This window comes from Sprattus sprattus (assembly GCF_963457725.1).
Source record: "Sprattus sprattus genome assembly, chromosome: 15".
NCBI classification, from domain to species: Eukaryota; Metazoa; Chordata; class Actinopteri; order Clupeiformes; family Clupeidae; genus Sprattus; species Sprattus sprattus.
In genome coordinates this window covers 1,381,978-1,399,117 of record NC_137913.1, presented here as the reverse complement: position 1 = coordinate 1,399,117, position 17,140 = coordinate 1,381,978, and the positions used below count along the sequence as shown (strand labels likewise).

The 17,140-nt window shown below is 42.0% G+C and overlaps 1 protein-coding gene across 1 annotated transcript in view; it reads right to left on the bottom strand.

Moving 5' to 3' along the window:
- Nucleotides 1-14,520: 14,520 nt before the first annotated feature.
- Nucleotides 14,521-17,140, bottom strand: part of LOC308376025 (uncharacterized protein) — a 2,965-nt gene continuing 345 nt past the window's right edge. The window contains exon 2 of the mRNA XM_080852271.1: nt 14,521-16,175. Within this exon, the coding sequence (XP_080708397.1) occupies nt 14,663-16,168 (1,506 nt within the window). The 5' untranslated portion in view covers nt 16,169-16,175 and the 3' untranslated portion in view covers nt 14,521-14,662. The remainder of the gene's footprint in view (nt 16,176-17,140) is intronic.

The window sequence follows — 17,140 nt, the reverse complement described above, 5'->3', positions numbered from 1 at the left end:
TGTGGAAACATCTGGCCATCAGTGTTTTTATATGTTCAGCTTTGCATCTGTAATTTGTGTATATATAGAACTTTTAGAACTTCTATCTTTTCAATTCTACATTAGTTGGAGCAAATATAGTGTGTTCCTTGTGTTATATGTTTGTTGTCTTTCCTCCAGGACTGAATCCAGTTTCTACCCAGTTTAGCTTTGCAGTCTTGGGGAGTAACATTAACAAATCTGCCATCCTGTCTCCCTTAGATATAGTTGATCTTAATAACAAACGGGTCAGGGTTTATTAAAGTGAAGAGAACATGAACACACATGTATAATGTGTGAGTGCATAATAAAGAGACCAGAAGAGAGAGATTGAGATTGGTCTGTATGTGCTCATTCACAGCGTGACAGGGAGCAGCCTCTCACCTGAGAGTGTGGAGCAGGTCCTCAGTGCTCTCTCCAGGCAAAAGTCTCTGGGTGTAGTCTGTCTGTGTGCGACGACCATCACTGGCACCACCACAGCCCTGTGCTTGGACTTCATTCAGAACACAGAGACGTGCAGTGAGCTGAGGTGAGAACAGCAAGATTGCTCAAATTAACTGATTATCATAGCAGTCAAGGTTGATTAACTGAAAGTTGCTGAACTGATTGACTGACTGTGTGTGTGTGTGTGTGTGTGTGTGTGTGTGTGTGTGTGTGTGTGTGTGTGTGTGTGTGTGTGTGTGTGTGTGTGCCCGCGCGCTGAATGGTATATTTCTATCGTTTGGTTGTGTACTCTTAGAGTGCTAGAACCAATTAACTTTGTGTTTGTTTTTTGATTGGTCAGTCCCCATTGACTCTGTGTTTTGATTGGCAGGCTTAATGATACACATGTTAGTTCTAAGGCACGGTTCCCCTTCTCTCTCTCTGTGGACAAAGACTCCAGAGGCCTCAGGTGAAACCTCCCTTCATGAGAAGCTTCACTGTCTGTGTTTAATGGTGGTGTATGTAAACGTTTCAGGTTGCACCTGAAGAGTGAGCATTGTTATGTGTCAAATACTAAACTAAGCCCTCATGTGCCTGTGTTTCATGGGCTGGATGTGAAATCACTATTGCCTTCTATAATATGTTACAAATAGAATGGATATTTTCACACAGCACTAAAACACCTTGCAATCATTTCATCACAAATATGACTTATGTTGGGGTACAACGATACAAGAGGTGATCAGAGAGAAGAATAACTGAGTTGTTTCATCACTCAAGTGCCAGATAGATTTTTTTTATGCAACCTTCAGTGTTGTTGTAACATTCCCAAAAAAATATATACAGTACATATGACTCCTGTATAAATCACATGCAAACACAAAATATTAAATGTCCTCTGTGGTTTTGTCAGGTTGTGGGCAGGTGTTAGTAGGAACTCCACCCTTGTTCCTGTTAGTATTTGACAGCATGCAGTGACATCATTTCAGTGAGTCTGCTACATATTTTATACTCCCAGCACAGAGCATCTAAGTCATGCTGGGTCAGAACACTAATCATTCCAACCCTAATAGCTGATGTCAAGTGCTGTTAGAGCACCACATGCAGGTCTGGAGGAATTAAAGCACCATTGGGCTCTTAAATGAAACCCAGCTAAGAAGATGGATTGTATATCAGTTGAGGGTATAAGTATTCTGAAAGAAAGTATTAGAGTCTTGAGATTTTACACTCTGTATCAGGAACCAATCTACTGCTTTTTAAACACTAAAGAATTCATAGTCTCAACATGTTTCTTTCCTGCTCTGTATCAAAATAGTTCTGCTCTTTTCCTGAGCCTTTGACTTGTTAACTGATCTGTTGCTGTAATCATATTCAGTACAAAATGTCACACCAGCCAGTGGATTTGGATGTGAGTAATTCTACTCATGGGGAACTCTGGCCATGTGGAAACGTCCAGCTTTATCTGTGTGTCGTGCTCTGGTCTGTTTGTGAGAGAGCTGATCTGTTCTGGTTGAATGGTCTGATGGCTGTCTTCATGTTGTTGAAAGGTTAACTGTGGAGAGTCCGTCAGATGATGTTGTTGGTGGTCTAATCTCAGCTCTGGGGGAGTGGAGGAACCTGACTCAACTGATGTAATCATTTTATATTTGTGATTTTAGATTATAGAATTTATACAACTTTATACAACTTTCAACTCTACATTAGGTAGAGCAAATATAGTGTGTTTTCTTTGTGTTATATGCTTGTTGTCTACCCTTCTGTTTGTGCCATCCAGGACTGAATCCAGTTTCTACCCAGTTTAGCTTTGCAATGTTGGGGATTAATATTAAGAAATCTGCCATCCTGTCTTATTAAGACATAGTTGATCTTAAAAACAAACGGGTCAGGTTTAATTAAAGTAAAGAGAACATGAACACACTTGTATAATGTGTGAGTGCATAATAAAGAGACCAGAAGAGAGAGATTGAGCTACTGAAAGATCTGCTTTTTTTATTTGGCGAAATGGTTGAAGGCCCATACTTGGTTCAAGCTAGCTTGTTCAGAGTAAGAGACTTGTTCAAGACGAAGTTGAAGTTAAGTGAATTAATGTTTCAAGCCACGGCCACCTCGACACAGCACAAGTTTCTTCCATAGATTACAGAAATGGATTTATAGTGTAGTATTAAAAAGAAGGTGTAAGGGGAGGGGATGGGTGTGTCTGCAGGGCAAGGTGGGGTTAAGCTTGACCAAGGGCCATGTATGTTCATACCAGGTATGAAAATAAAGATGCTAATATCTTTGCTTCAGCCATCTTATTGTGGTTGTAGCTAATGTCTCTGGCTCCAAAACACACAAAAGCCAGGAACCAGGTGTTATGGCTCATCAACATAGACAAAAGGCCAGGAGCCACCCTGATGACTCTGGCCTGGTTCTATGCAAACTACCTTGTGGGAGTTGATATTTGGTCTTTTAGGTAAAGTTATGGTCTGATATGAAATCCACCTAAATCTAACAGTCTGTATGTGCTCTATCACAGCGTGGTTGAGTGCAGTCTCTCACCTGAGAGTGTGGAGCAGGTCTTTAGTGCCCTCTCCAGACAAAAGTCTGTGGAGGAAGTCTGGCTGTGTGTGACCATCATCACTGGCACAACCGCAGCCCTGTGCTTGGACTTCATGCAGAACACAGAGACGTGCCATAGCCTGACGTAAGAACAGCAAGATTGATCAAATTAACTGATTATCAAAGCAGTCAAGGTTGGTTAACTGCAAGGTGCTGATTTGATGGTGTGTGTGTCTGTCTGAACTGAAGGGTATATTTCTATATTTTGGTGGTGTACTCTCATAGGCGAGAACCAAATAACTCTTTTTGTTTTCTGATTGGTCAGTCTCCATTGACTCTGTGTTCTGATTGGCAGTCTTGTGGGTGATTTCTCCTCTCTCTCTCTGAAGAAAGACTCCAGCCTCAGGTGAAACCTCCCTTCATGAGAAGCTTCACTGTCTGTGTTAATGGTGTTGTATGTAAACGTTACAGGTTGCACCTGAAGAGTGCGCATTGTTATGTGTAAAATACTAAACTATGCCCTCATGTGCCTGTGTTTCAGTCCTGGTGTGTATTCACCGTCAGATGCTAATGTTGTTGACCTGACCTCAGCTCTGGGGGAGGGAAAGATCCGGACTAAACTGATGTAATAATTTTACATTTGTGATTATAGAGAACTTGTACAACTTCTATGTGTTCAACTTTACATTAGGTAGATCAAATATAGTGTGATCTTTGTGTTATATGCTTGTTGTCTTCCCTTCTGTTTGTGACGTCCAGTCCTGTTTCTACCCAGTTTAGCTTTGCAGTGTTGGGGATTAACATTAAGAAATCTGCCATCCTGTTTTCCTTAGACATAGTTAATCTTAATAACAAAAGGGTCAGATTTAATTATAGTAATAAAATGCATACCATTCAGCACACACACACACACACACACACACACACACACACACACACACACACACACAGAAATACACACACACACACACGCCCTGTAGCACTGACCTCCACCATCATGAAGTGCTTCACACACACACACACACACACACACACACACACACACACACACACACACACACACACTCACACACACACACACACACACACACACACACACACACACACACACACACACACACACACACACACACACACACACACACACACACACACACACACACACACACACACAATAATAATAAAGAGACCAGAAGAGAGAGATTGACATTGGTCTGTATGTGCTCATTCACAGCGTGTATAAGAGCAGCCTCTCACATGAGAGTGTGGAGCAGGTCCTCAGTGCTCTCTCCAGACAAAAGTCTGTGGGTGAAGTCAATCTGTATGTGCCGGCCATGACTGGAACTTTCACAGCCCGGTGCTTGGACTTCATTCAGAACACAGAGACGTGCAGTTATCTGAGGTGAGAACAGCAAGATTGCTCAAATTAACTGATTATCATAGCAGTCAAGGTTGATTATCTGCAAGGTGCTGAACTGAGCTGTGTTTGTGTGTGTGTGTGTGTGTGTGTGTGAGTGCTAGAACCAATTAACTCTGTGTTTGTTTTTTGATTGGTCAGTCCCCATTGACTCTGTGTTTTGATTGGCAGCCTTAATGATCTACATGATACGTCTAGGGCATGGCTACCCTCCTCTCTCGAAGTGGAAAAAGACTCCAGAAACCTCAGGTGAAACCTCCCTTCTTGAGAAGCTTCACTGTCTGTGTTAATGGTGTTGTATGTATACGTTACAGGTTGCACCTGGGGTCCGTTCGGCGTAGAACTGAAGCTTAGTTAATCAATTGTCATTTTAGCACGTTAGGTTAATCACGCTAAATGAGAACAGGATATATATCGGCTCGTCAACGGCTGATCCGCATCCTAATCATGTGGTTAATGTCAACCAGGCTAAACTTATCAGGGCAATTGCGCGTGCACGTCCGACGTCAAAAGGCAGGAAAGGTCGATCACCAAAACAATGATTTTCTAACGGTATAATTGTTCTAAACTCAAACTGGCTCTTTTTTCTCCGCTGGCGAGCAGGAGATGAACATGAACACTTATGAACAGTGGTGGTCCGTCAGGGCCTTCAAGGCCTTCTCTGCTGGCCTAAACATCATCAGAAAATAAATGTAATAATAATACATTTAATTTTAATATTTTCTTTTCATAAATATGTATTAAATTATTCCCCATAGTCCATTATCTTCATTTCATAGCTTCCAGCGTTGTTAATTTATGATAGAGCTTTCATCCAATCATATTTCATCTATCATGTGTTGCCACGCTCCGAGAAACCTTCCCCGAGAACAGAAATCTTTCCTGAGGCCTTCAGAATTCACATTGAAGGCCCGTGTACATCTGATTGGTTATCACAACTGGCTGTTTCAGTTCATTTAAGTTGAATGAGCTGAAACAGACAGTTGTGACAACCAATCAGATTTCGAGTTGGCGACACTGGGCCTTCTAGAAGGCCCGGAAGATTTCTTTCCTCGCGTTGAACGTGACACGTAAACGTCCTTTGATTGGATACTGAGGCAGACCGGTGCAGTGCTTCAGTGCTCAGTTTAGCTGGCTAATGCGAAAACGACGTACATCGGTTTCAATGCTTAGACTAAATATAATTACATTAACCAACTCAAATAAACTAGTTTACACCAACTTGATAATTCCAGTTTTTGATACAATTACAACGCCATTTTCAAGACGGAACTTTCAAGAAAAACTGGATATCGTGAGGATGGGAAGTTTAATGAAACTGCTTTGCAGGTGGGACAATGCGATGTTAAGTGGACAAACTTGTTAAAGCTCACATAGGCTACTTTCGGTGGACTTAATACAACTTTGTAGACTAATTCCTGAAAATCGCCTTTTATTTTTAAGTTGTGACAGTAATATCCAAGCGATCATATAACTGAGAGTTTACTACTATTATTAATACGGGTGTATTGATTTTAAATGCTCCGGAAATATTAATAAAGTCTGTTGTACTCGACTATGTTAAGGTGATGCAACGCTCACTTATACTGCCTTTTTTTGTGTAAATATAATGGTTCAAGAGCCATGGCGTCATAATGATGGTATTAGGAGGTGGATTCACTCAGTTTAACATCGTGTAGGACATCGCTGAAGGCCTAGTCGTGAAATGCACGGACCGCCACTGCTTATGAAGAATACAAGACCATAATCATGGCAAAATTCAACACCGCCACCACTGTGAGAGCAAGACAAGAAGCGTTGTGTGAGGATGTCTTAGGGCTGATATCTACGTTTGAATGCGAAACGGCTAGTGTGATTTGGGACAGAGGTTTACTCTGCCGGTTAGAAACTGCCAGATTGCTAGTTCGATTCCCCTCACTCCCTACATCGGTGTAATTTTACATTTCCTTGCAAGTCGCTTTGAAAAGCGTCTGTTAAATTACTTAATGTAAATGTATTAATAACAAATGCAATAAATTGAAGCAGTGAAAATAAAGTGTGTGTATTTCTCTCTATTCTTATCATGAGTCCACCTTAAAGGCACCCAGTGCAACTTTATGTAAACATTCAATGACAAATAAACATTCAATTTAATGAAAGATTACGGTGTCCTCCGGTAAAATCGTCGGATGCCCACGCTTGGTTCAAGTTAGCTTGTTCAGAATAACAGACTTTTAGGAGACGGCTTAGCGAAAGAATGTGTTTATTCAATCACATGCCATGGTCAGCTCCACAACACAGGCATGCACAAGGCACGTCTGCATGGCGAGGAGTCGGTCTCCTTGCTTCTTCTTCTCATTACAAACATTGCAGATACATATATACTGTGGAATTAATGTATGGTTTAGGGGAGGGAATGGGTGTATCTGGAGGTCAAAAGGGGATGTCTAGCTTACAGCTACAGGTAGGGCCATATGGCCATATGGATGCTAATGTCTTTGCTTCAGCTAATCTTGTCGTGGCTGAAGACAAAAGCCAACTAATGTCTCTGGCTCGGAGACACACAAAAGCTAGGGACCAGGTCTGATGGCCCATCAACATAGACAAAAGGCCAGGTGACATATTGATAGCTGTGGCCTAGTGCTATGCAAACTATATTGCACAGGGTTGTTGAGATGTAATCATATTATGTGAAGTTATGAAAATGCCTATATCTAACAATTTCTAGTCTTTTTTACACGTATTAAGTTTCAATAACTAAATACCATTACATATCGACATTCAAGGAGCAAAGATGAGACGTCGTTGTGTGGTGAGAACTGATAGAAAATCGTAAACAACAACAATCGCCGGTGGGGAGGCAGCCATTTTTCCATTGACTGGAAGCCTGCTTTATTTATTGTAGGTTACAAAAAATAAAGAAAATGGCGGCGATTGTTGTTGTTATTGATTTTCTATCAGTTCTCACCACACAACGACGTCTCATCTTTGCTGCTTGAATGTTTGTATGTAATGGTATGGAGTTATTGAAACTTACTACGTGTAAAAAAGACTAGAAATTGAATATTTATTTTTAAGCCTCGAAAGGTGCACTGGGTGCCTTTAATCATTTTCTACAATAATTATATGCTATGGTGTACTAATAACACTGTCATATAATAATGAGTGCTTTGTTCTCCGCATCGCCGTCACTACAAAAATGTACCACTCACAAAAAGTTCGACTGTGGTGTTTGAAATAAATGACTCGGGAAGGTCTTGTAAATGAATTATTCCTTGTCGGCTGAATCGGTAGCACTCATACAAGAACTCATCATGATGGAATAATGGATCTTGGCGATTGCAAAGAAAAATCTCCCTACGCTAATTTAACTATCTAATATGACACCTTGGTCAATGGGATCCCTTCTTTTGATGGGGGTGTGGCAAGCTTATCCAGCTAAACTTAGGTTAGCCAGCCCTGGAGCAGGTTAGTGCTAATTGATATGTTACTATGGTGATTTATCGAAAGTTGCTTTGCCGAACCAAAAAGAGGGGCGTTTTTTATTTAAGCCTGGAATCTAGCTCGCTAAATCGCTTAGCGCTACACTGAATAGGGCCCTGAAGAGTGAGCATTGTTATGTGGTATACTAAACTAAGCCCTCATGTGCCTGTGTTTCAGGCTGGTGGTGAAATCACTGTTGTCTTCCTCAATGTCTCCTGTTTCACTTACCCTGTCACAAGCCGGCAACCCAACCAGCGGCAGCTTTACTGACTTCATCCACAAGTTTCGTGATGTCACAGGTTTAAGAGCAAAGTAAGACCATAAATAAATAATAATAATAAAAAAAACGTACTTTCCACACATGTGTGTCTGGTATTATTCAATCATGTTTTTGTATGTTTGTGTTGAAGTCCACATAAGACTCCAGGTGATTGTGTTTTTGAGTCCTTCACTGACTGGACACTCCAGACTCTGCCTGATCTGGAGAAGGTGGGGTTATTGGTGAGATGCCTGACTGAGGGCTGGGCCCACTGGATCCTCAACCTCATCCACACGAGCCCCACTCTGAAGGACGTAGAGTAAGAGATACATCATCTATATGGACACACTGTGTGTGTGAGATAGTGAGAGAGAGAATTAAATATTTAATTTAAAACAGATATTGTATCTAAAGACGTTGTATTATTGTGTTTGAAATGTATTTGCTTTGGCACCATTGCTTTGAAACAGTCACGCCAATAAAGCTCCACTGAATTGAAGAGAGAGAGAAAGAGTGTGTGTGAGAGAGATAAATAGTGTGTGTGTGAGAGTGAGAAAGTGTGTGTGTTTTAACTTAAAAAACAGATATTATGTCTGAGAAAGCAAGAGAATGTATGTTCGCTTTTGATAGATCAATGACAGACTATATTTTTATTTTAGGTTTTGTGCTTCATATGGGCCCAATGATATATATATGACGAGTATGGGTGTTTTTACGGTCTCTTACTGGAGGAGGGGATCAGTCTTCTGCAGGAGTCCAATAAGCGCCGTCCTGATTGCACTGTGACCGTCACTGGGTGTGAACTGCTACTAATCGACCTGTCTGTCTCTTGATCTGTCTGTCTGTCTCTTGACCTGTCTGTCTGTCTGACTCTTGATCTGTCTATCTGTTGGCCACCGTCTTACTGTTGATTAGAATGCATCTTACCCTCCCTCCACACATACACACACACACACACACACACACACACACACACACACACACACATACACACACACACACACCCAACATACACACACACACACACACACACACACATACACAAACACTGCAAGAGAGATGTACAGTATGTGATTGAATGGAACATTGATGTATTGTAATGCCTTAAAGACATCTTTGATGTTTTATCAGACAGACTTAGTGAATATGGAGTGAGGTGCTCCTGATGGATAGCTGTAGGTGTGTGTGATGTTTGTGTTGAGTTGGGATGTTTGTTTGTTTTATCCTTAAAGCTGTAGGAGAGTGTGAGGTTTGTGTAGCGTTTGGATGTGTGTGTGTGTTTTATCTTTAAAACTGTAGGCGAGTGTGAGGTTTGTGTAGAGTTGTGATGTGTTTGTGTGTGTTTTATCCTTCAAGCTGTTGGTGAGTGTGAGGTTTGTGTAGAGTTGTGATGTGTGTGTGTGTTTCATCCATAAAGCTGTAGGTGAGTGTGAAGTTTGTGGGGAGATCTAATGTGTTTCTGTGTGTCTGTTTTCCTTCATGAAGGATGAGATGCACTAAACCCAGTGGGAAGTGTGGTGAGAAAGATAACCCCAGACTAGACTGCAACCAGGGGGTGAAGATCGAAATGAGGGGGCCAAATGTTACTGTGGAGGAGATTAACACAAATGAGGAGTTTTTTGTGGACACACCTTAAAACTTTGCCTTCAGACTAGTCATTTTTTATACTTGAACCTAACATGCCACACGTGCAATTTGCACCAAAGTGTCACTCAGGAGATTCAGGACTATAGGAGACTCCAGATATGGGCCAAATGTCACTGAGGATGAAAGCAGTCCACTGTGGACCCCAAGATGGTGTTAGTTCATAAATACAGTGCCCTCCGCAATTATTGTCACCCTTAGTGAATGTGCCCAAAACATGCTATGCAAAATGATTTGTTTGCTGTTTATCCTCTTGGTCTTTCACTCAAAATATTTACAAAAATCTTACCTTTTCATTGAAATAAAATTATTGAAAGATTTTTTTTTTCATTAAATAAATAATATTCTCCTAAACAGGTGTGCCACAATTATTGGCAACACATGGCACAGACCTGAGACCATTCCTACGTACAGTATGTCTGCAGATCCTTCAGATTCTGAGGTCAACACATTTGCAGATTCGCATTCAGCTCTTCCCACAGATTTTCTATGGGGTTTAGGTCTGGGAAATGTGATGGCCATGGCAAAACCTTTATTCTGCTGTCGGTGAACCATTTTTGTGTTGATTTTGAGGTGTGCCTAGGATCATTGTTCTGCTGGGAGGTCCAACCACGGCCCATTTTAAGCTTCCTAGAGGGGGGCACACACACACACACCTGCATTACTACTGGGCTGCTAATGTTCACAGAGTTGCATTACCTAATTACCTGCATTACTACTGGGCTGCTAATGTTCATAGAGTTGCATTACCTAATTACCTGCATTACTACTGGGCTGCTAATGTTCATAGAGTTGCATTACCTAATTACCTGCATTACTACTGGGCTGCTAATGTTCAGAGAGTTGCATTACCTAATTACCTGCATTACTACTGGGCTGCTAATGTTCATAGAGTTGCATTACCTAATTACCTGCATTACATGTAATGCTGGGCTGCTAATGTTCATAGAGTTGCATTACCTAATTACCTGCATTACATGTAATACTGGGCTGCTAATGTTCATAGAGTTGCATTACCTAATTACCTGCAATACATGTAATGCTGGGCTGCTAATGTTCATAGAGTTCCATTACCTAATTACCTGCATTACTACTGGGCTGCTAATGTTCATAGAGTTGCATTACCTAATTACCTGCATTACTACTGGGCTGCTAATGTTCATAGAGTTGCATTACCTAATTACCTGCATTACTACTGGGCTGCTAATGTTCACAGAGTTGCATTACCTAATTACCTGCATTACTACTGGGCTGCTAATGTTCATAGAGTTGCATTACCTAATTACCTGCATTACTACTGGGCTGCTAATGTTCATAGAGTTGCATTACCTAATTAGCTGCATTACAAGTAATACTGGGCTGCTAATGTTCATAGAGTTGCATTACCTAATTACCTGCATTACTACTGGGCTGCTAATGTTCATAGAGTTGCATTACCTAATTAGCTGCATTACAAGTAATACTGGGCTGCTAATGTTCATAGAGTTGCATTACCTAATTAGCTGAATTACAAGTAATACTGGGCTGCTAATGTTCATAGAGTTGCATTACCTAATTACCTGCATTACATGTAATACTGGGCTGCTAATGTTAATAGAGTTGCATTACCTAATTAGCTGCATTACAAGTAATACTGGGCTGCTAATGTTCATAGAGTTGCATTACCTAATTACCTGCATTACTACTGGGCTGCTAATGTTCATAGAGTTGCATTACCTAATTAGCTGCATTACAAGTAATACTGGGCTGCTAATGTTCATAGAGTTGCATTACCTAATTACCTGCATTACATGTAATACTGGGCTGCTAATGTTAATAGAGTTGCATTACCTAATTAGCTGCATTACAAGTAATACTGGGCTGCTAATGTTCATAGAGCTGCATTACCTAATTACCTGCATTACTACTGGGCTGGTAATGTTCATAGAGTTGCATTACCTAATTACCTGCATTACTACTGGGCTGCTAATGTTCACAGAGTTGCATTACCTAATTACCTGCATTACTGCTGGGCTGCTATTGTTCCTAGAGTTGCATTACCTAATTAGCTGCATTACAAGTAATACTGGGCTGCTAATGTTCATAGAGTTGCATTACCTAATTACCTGCATTACTACTGGGCTGCTAATGTTCACAGAGTTGCATTACCTAATTACCTGCATTACTACAGGGCTGCTAATGTTCATAGAGTTGCATTACCTAATTAGCTGCATTACAAGTAATACTGGGCTGCTAATGTTCATAGAGTTGCATTACCTAATTAGCTGCATTACAAGTAATACTGGGCTGCTAATGTTCATAGAGTTGCATTACCTAATTACCTGCATTACATGTAATACTGGGCTGCTAATGTTAATAGAGTTGCATTACCTAATTAGCTGCATTACAAGTAATACTGGGCTGCTAATGTTCATAGAGTTGCATTACCTAATTACCTGCATTACTACTGGGCTGCTAATGTTCATAGAGTTGCATTACCTAATTACCTGCATTACCACTGGGCTGCTAATGTTCACAGAGTTGCATTACCTAATTACCTGCATTACTACTGGGCTGCTAATGTTCATAGAGTTGCATTACCTAATTACCTGCATTACCACTGGGCTGCTAATGTTCACAGAGTTGCATTACCTAATTACCTGCATTACTACTGGGCTGCTAATGTTCATAGAGTTGCATTACCTAATTACCTGCATTACTACTGGGCTGCTAATGTTCATAGAGTTGCATTACCTAATTACCTGCATTACCACTGGGCTGCTAATGTTCACAGAGTTGCATTACCTAATTACCTGCATTACTACTGGGCTGCTAATGTTCATAGAGTTGCATTACCTAATTACCTGCATTACCACTGGGCTGCTAATGTTCACAGAGTTGCATTACCTAATTACCTGCATTACTGCTGGGCTGCTATTGTTCCTAGAGTTGCATTACCTAATTACCTGCATTACATGTAATACTGGGCTGCTAATGTTCACAGAGTTGCATTACCTAATTAGCTGCATTACTACTGGGCTGCTAATGTTCACAGAGTTGCATTACCTAATTACCTGCATTACTACTGGGCTGCTAATGTTCATAGAGTTGCATTACCTAATTACCTGCATTACTACTGGGCTGCTAATGTTCATAGAGTTGCATTCTGGATGTCATCTTTTAGAGATGGAGTTGGTTCTGACTGGTGCCACATGGAGTGACAGGCGTGTGGGTCAGTTGATCCCGCTTCACTACTCTGCTCTCCTTTGCCACTCAGTAGGAGATGCCACCCCAACAACCCTATTGTTAGCGGTTCCCTTCGTACATATGGTGTGACGCAGCCTGACTCAGAGCTGTGTCAACAAACGAGAGAGACGGACGAGGGATGAACAAAATAAAAATGATTCATTATAACACTGAGTCAATAGCCAAGTCAATCGCGCAGCCGTCTCCAACCGGGAAAGGATCTCTTGGGAACTGGAGTAGACATCCTGATATAGCCAAACCGGGCACAGTTGTGGCTCATCAGGCCTGATGACCCACCACTCCAACCAGACACCTGGGAAAGAGCCAAGGAAATCCACCTAGTGGAGTGGAATGGTCGTCACAATGGTCACAATTTATTATTCACATTTTGGGTTCAAACACACAGTCCCATTCATCCTTATAGTTCGTAACACTCACTTTAAACCTGCCCTCCTTGATTCTGCATTTCATCTCTGGTCCCGGAAAGGTCTGGAAAGCATCGCCGACCTGCACCACTAAGCGATCTTTGCATCTTTTGACTCCCTGGTTAAGGAACGTGACATACCACAGTCCCACTTTTTTAGATATTTAAGTCCGAAATATTAAAAAGAAACCTTTCCCATCGTTTCCATCAGCTCCACCCAGCAGCCCTGAACTCGATTGCATCTCCCTGGATCCCTTTCAGCCAGGGTGTGTCTAAATTATACAACACAATTCAAGGTATTTCTAGCCCCTCTCTCAGTCATGTTAAAAGTACATGGGAGGAGAAATTTCAGTTGGTCATTTCAGATAAAATGTGGCATGCAGCCATTGAGAGAGTGAATAAATCTTCCCTCAGTGTGAGTTATGGACTACTTCAATATAAAGTCCTACATCAGCTGCATCTCTGCAGAAGCAAACTGGCCAAATCTCTCCTGACACAGACCCTCACCTGTCAGAGATGTCTCAGTGCCCCTGCCACTTTACCCCATCTGTTTGTCTCATGCCCATTGTGACGTCGGAGCCGTATTGTGCACATCTGTGCGCTTGTTCTCTGTACTGTCCCGCTCTCTGCCCCCCTCTACAGGTGACCTGGGGGCTGATTGGGTTGCAGGAGTTGATTTTAACCCTCTCTCTGGCTCATTGGCGCTCTCCCTTGTTTGTCGCATGCCGATCAATTTAAAGCCCTACACCCCTCCCCCCCCCCGCAACCCAGTTACTCCCCCTACCCGTTTGCTGTCTTGTCTGTTATTATTATTTGATTTATTTATTTTATTAAATTTGATTTTGTATATTTGTACCTTTAATAGATTTAATTTTGTATATTTTATTTGTATTTCATCTGTATGCATTATCACAAGACCAGTTTTAATGTACATTTCTATGGTCAGTTATTTCAATGTATACATTTATATGAAATCCAATATAAACAATTGAATATAACAACAGGGTCATACATGTTAGATTTATTTGATATTATAACAACAGAGTGATATATGTTAGATGTATCTGGTAGTTTTTAGTTCAGTTCATGTTTTTTTGCACCTATTTAAACACAAGTAAATATATATTTTTACTTTCCACAGTATGATTATTTGATAGGGATCGGATTAGAGTAAAGTACAAATATGACATGCATACTACTTCCATATTATTGTCGCTAAACCTGTGCAAAATTCAAACAGATAAATGTGCTCTCAGAAGGATGCAAGGATGCAAGGAAGCAAGAATGCAAGGAAGCTCAGGTCAACAGAGTGCTGAACAGCCCGGGACACCGACAGTCGTATGTATGGGTCTGGTCTGAGTCCGGTTTGGCATCTCTCTTGGGAGGAGTCATCACTCAGGAAAAAGCGAGCCTCCTCCCCCCAGGGCACCGTGCGGGCTCTTACACTGGTGTAGGCACTGTCAAGGAAGAAGCGAACCTGGACACCGCGCTGGATGTCCAATCCAGACTCATAATCGTTTGCCAGATATCCAGCTGTGTGCCTGTCCTTGTTCTCAGTGAACTGGGTGGCCCATTGGAATGTTTCGTAGCTGCTGTGCCCCTCATCGCTTCTCTTGTAAAACCCCACCCATGAATTGGAGAAAAAAGTATTTTTACAATTAGTGAAGCTCTTCTTGATGTACAGGCGGGCACAAGCTTTGCCTTGTTTAACAAACAGCTGCAGACTGGCATCATAGCCAACCACTTTAGTTGGCAACTTCTTGTTGGCCTCATCAAACTCAGGGCTGGACCAGATCAGTGTGTACTGGTAAGACCTGTACCCTGTTTTCTCCACCAGTCGGACCTGCAGACTGGGATGCAGACGCACGCTGGTGTCTATGGATCCAGACTGCCGCTGTGCCACGCTGGTGTCTATGGATCCAGACTGCCGCTGTGCCAGGCTGTAGCTCTTCAGTGCCGTAGAGCTGTCCATGTTGGGGTAGACCTTCAGGAACAGGTGTTTGTTCAGAATGGTTTTGGGAATGCCACTCCAGGTGATCCTGGCCTTAGCTTCGAAAGCGGGCTCCACTTCCAGCTTCAGGCCCTCGCGTGTGTCACACTTAGGAAGGGATCGCCGCCACCGACTCCAATGACTGCCGTTGCAATGTAATTTGTTTCCATTGAAGCTGACTTCGCTGTTGAAGTCATAGCCAGCCCTCCTGAGGAACTCCCCCAGTGTTGGGATGTTCTGAATCTCCCTCAGCAGCTGGGGGCTGATCTCATAGGGGTCACTGTAATGACGGGTGATGTAAACTCTCCTCACTCTTCTCGGGTTGTTCAAAAAGCTCTGGACAATAATTCTGTCTTTGTTTCTGTGTGGAGTATACTGGGTGTTATACTGGGTCTGGTAGAAGTCGTCTGTGACGTATCTAGGCAACTGAGTGCTGCCAGCGTGAACATTGAGATTTCCGAAAGAGTAATAGTCGACATCAGGTTCAGAGGGAATAGGTCCTTCATAATCACTGAAGTGATGGAAGCCATAATGACCCTGAGATGGGTCAATATTTTCGAGGTCAATAACATCGTTCTGATCGATCTGTGTGTTGAGAGCCAGCCAGTACAGCAGCTTTAAGCCATGACGGGGGAACGTCTTGCCAAACTCAATGTTGTTGTCTGCTAGGTCACTAATTGAATTCAGGGTCGTGATTTTGGGTTTAGGCTCAGAACTCAGAACAGAGAGAGGGAGGAGGAGAAACCAGAGGATGATGGTCCTGCCCATGATGGCCCTGAGAGAGAGAGGGAGATAAAGGGAGAGAGAGAGAGTTAAATGGAGAGAGAGCCTGAATGTATTCTTATCTATTAAGTAATTATTATAATTGTAATGTTTTTTTTTTATTATTATTATTGAATTAATTTATCTGAGCCCTATTCGGCATAGCTCCCCTAGCGGTTAAGCGAGCTAGATTCCAGGCAAAAAAAAAAAAAAAACGCCCCTCTTTTTGGTTCGGCGAAGCAACTTTCGATAAATTACCATAGTAAAATATCACTTAGCACTAACCTGCTCCAAGGCAGGCTAACCTTAATTTAGCTGGCTAAGCTTGCCACACCCTCTGCAAAAGGAGGGATCCCATTGACCAAGGAGTCATATTAGATAGTTTGATTAGCGTAGGGAGGGATTATTCCATCATGATGAGTTCTTGTATGAGCGCTCTCGATTCAGCCGACAAGGAATAATTCATTTACAAGACCTTCTTGAGTAATTTATTTCAAACACCACAGTCGAACTTTTTGCGAGTGGAACATTTTTGTAGTGACGGCGAGAACAAAGCACTCATAATTACGGAGTGTGTGTGTGTGTGTGTGTGTGATGCGTCTTCTTGTAGTGCAGAGTGTGTGTGTGTGTGTTGTGGCGAGAGCATCTGTGGAAGAGGGGCGCTATGTTCCTCTCCCAAAATGGCTTCTGGGTACCTGGTTGCGTAGTCCACCAGGACAAGAATGTACTGATGGCCTCGATATCCAGCCCCACCTTTTCAAAAGGAGTTCCTATAATGGGTAAGGGAATGAGAGGACTCTTGTACCTTAGTTTTTAGAGCGGTGACCTGACACTCTGGGCAACTGCGACAGAAATGTTCTACCTCCCTGTGAATACCTGGCCAAAAGAACCTCTGTAATATTCTCTCTTTGGTTTTCTCCCCCCCTCTTGACTGCGAAGTGAGGGAACGACAGCCACCAGGGTTCACTTTAGTAACGG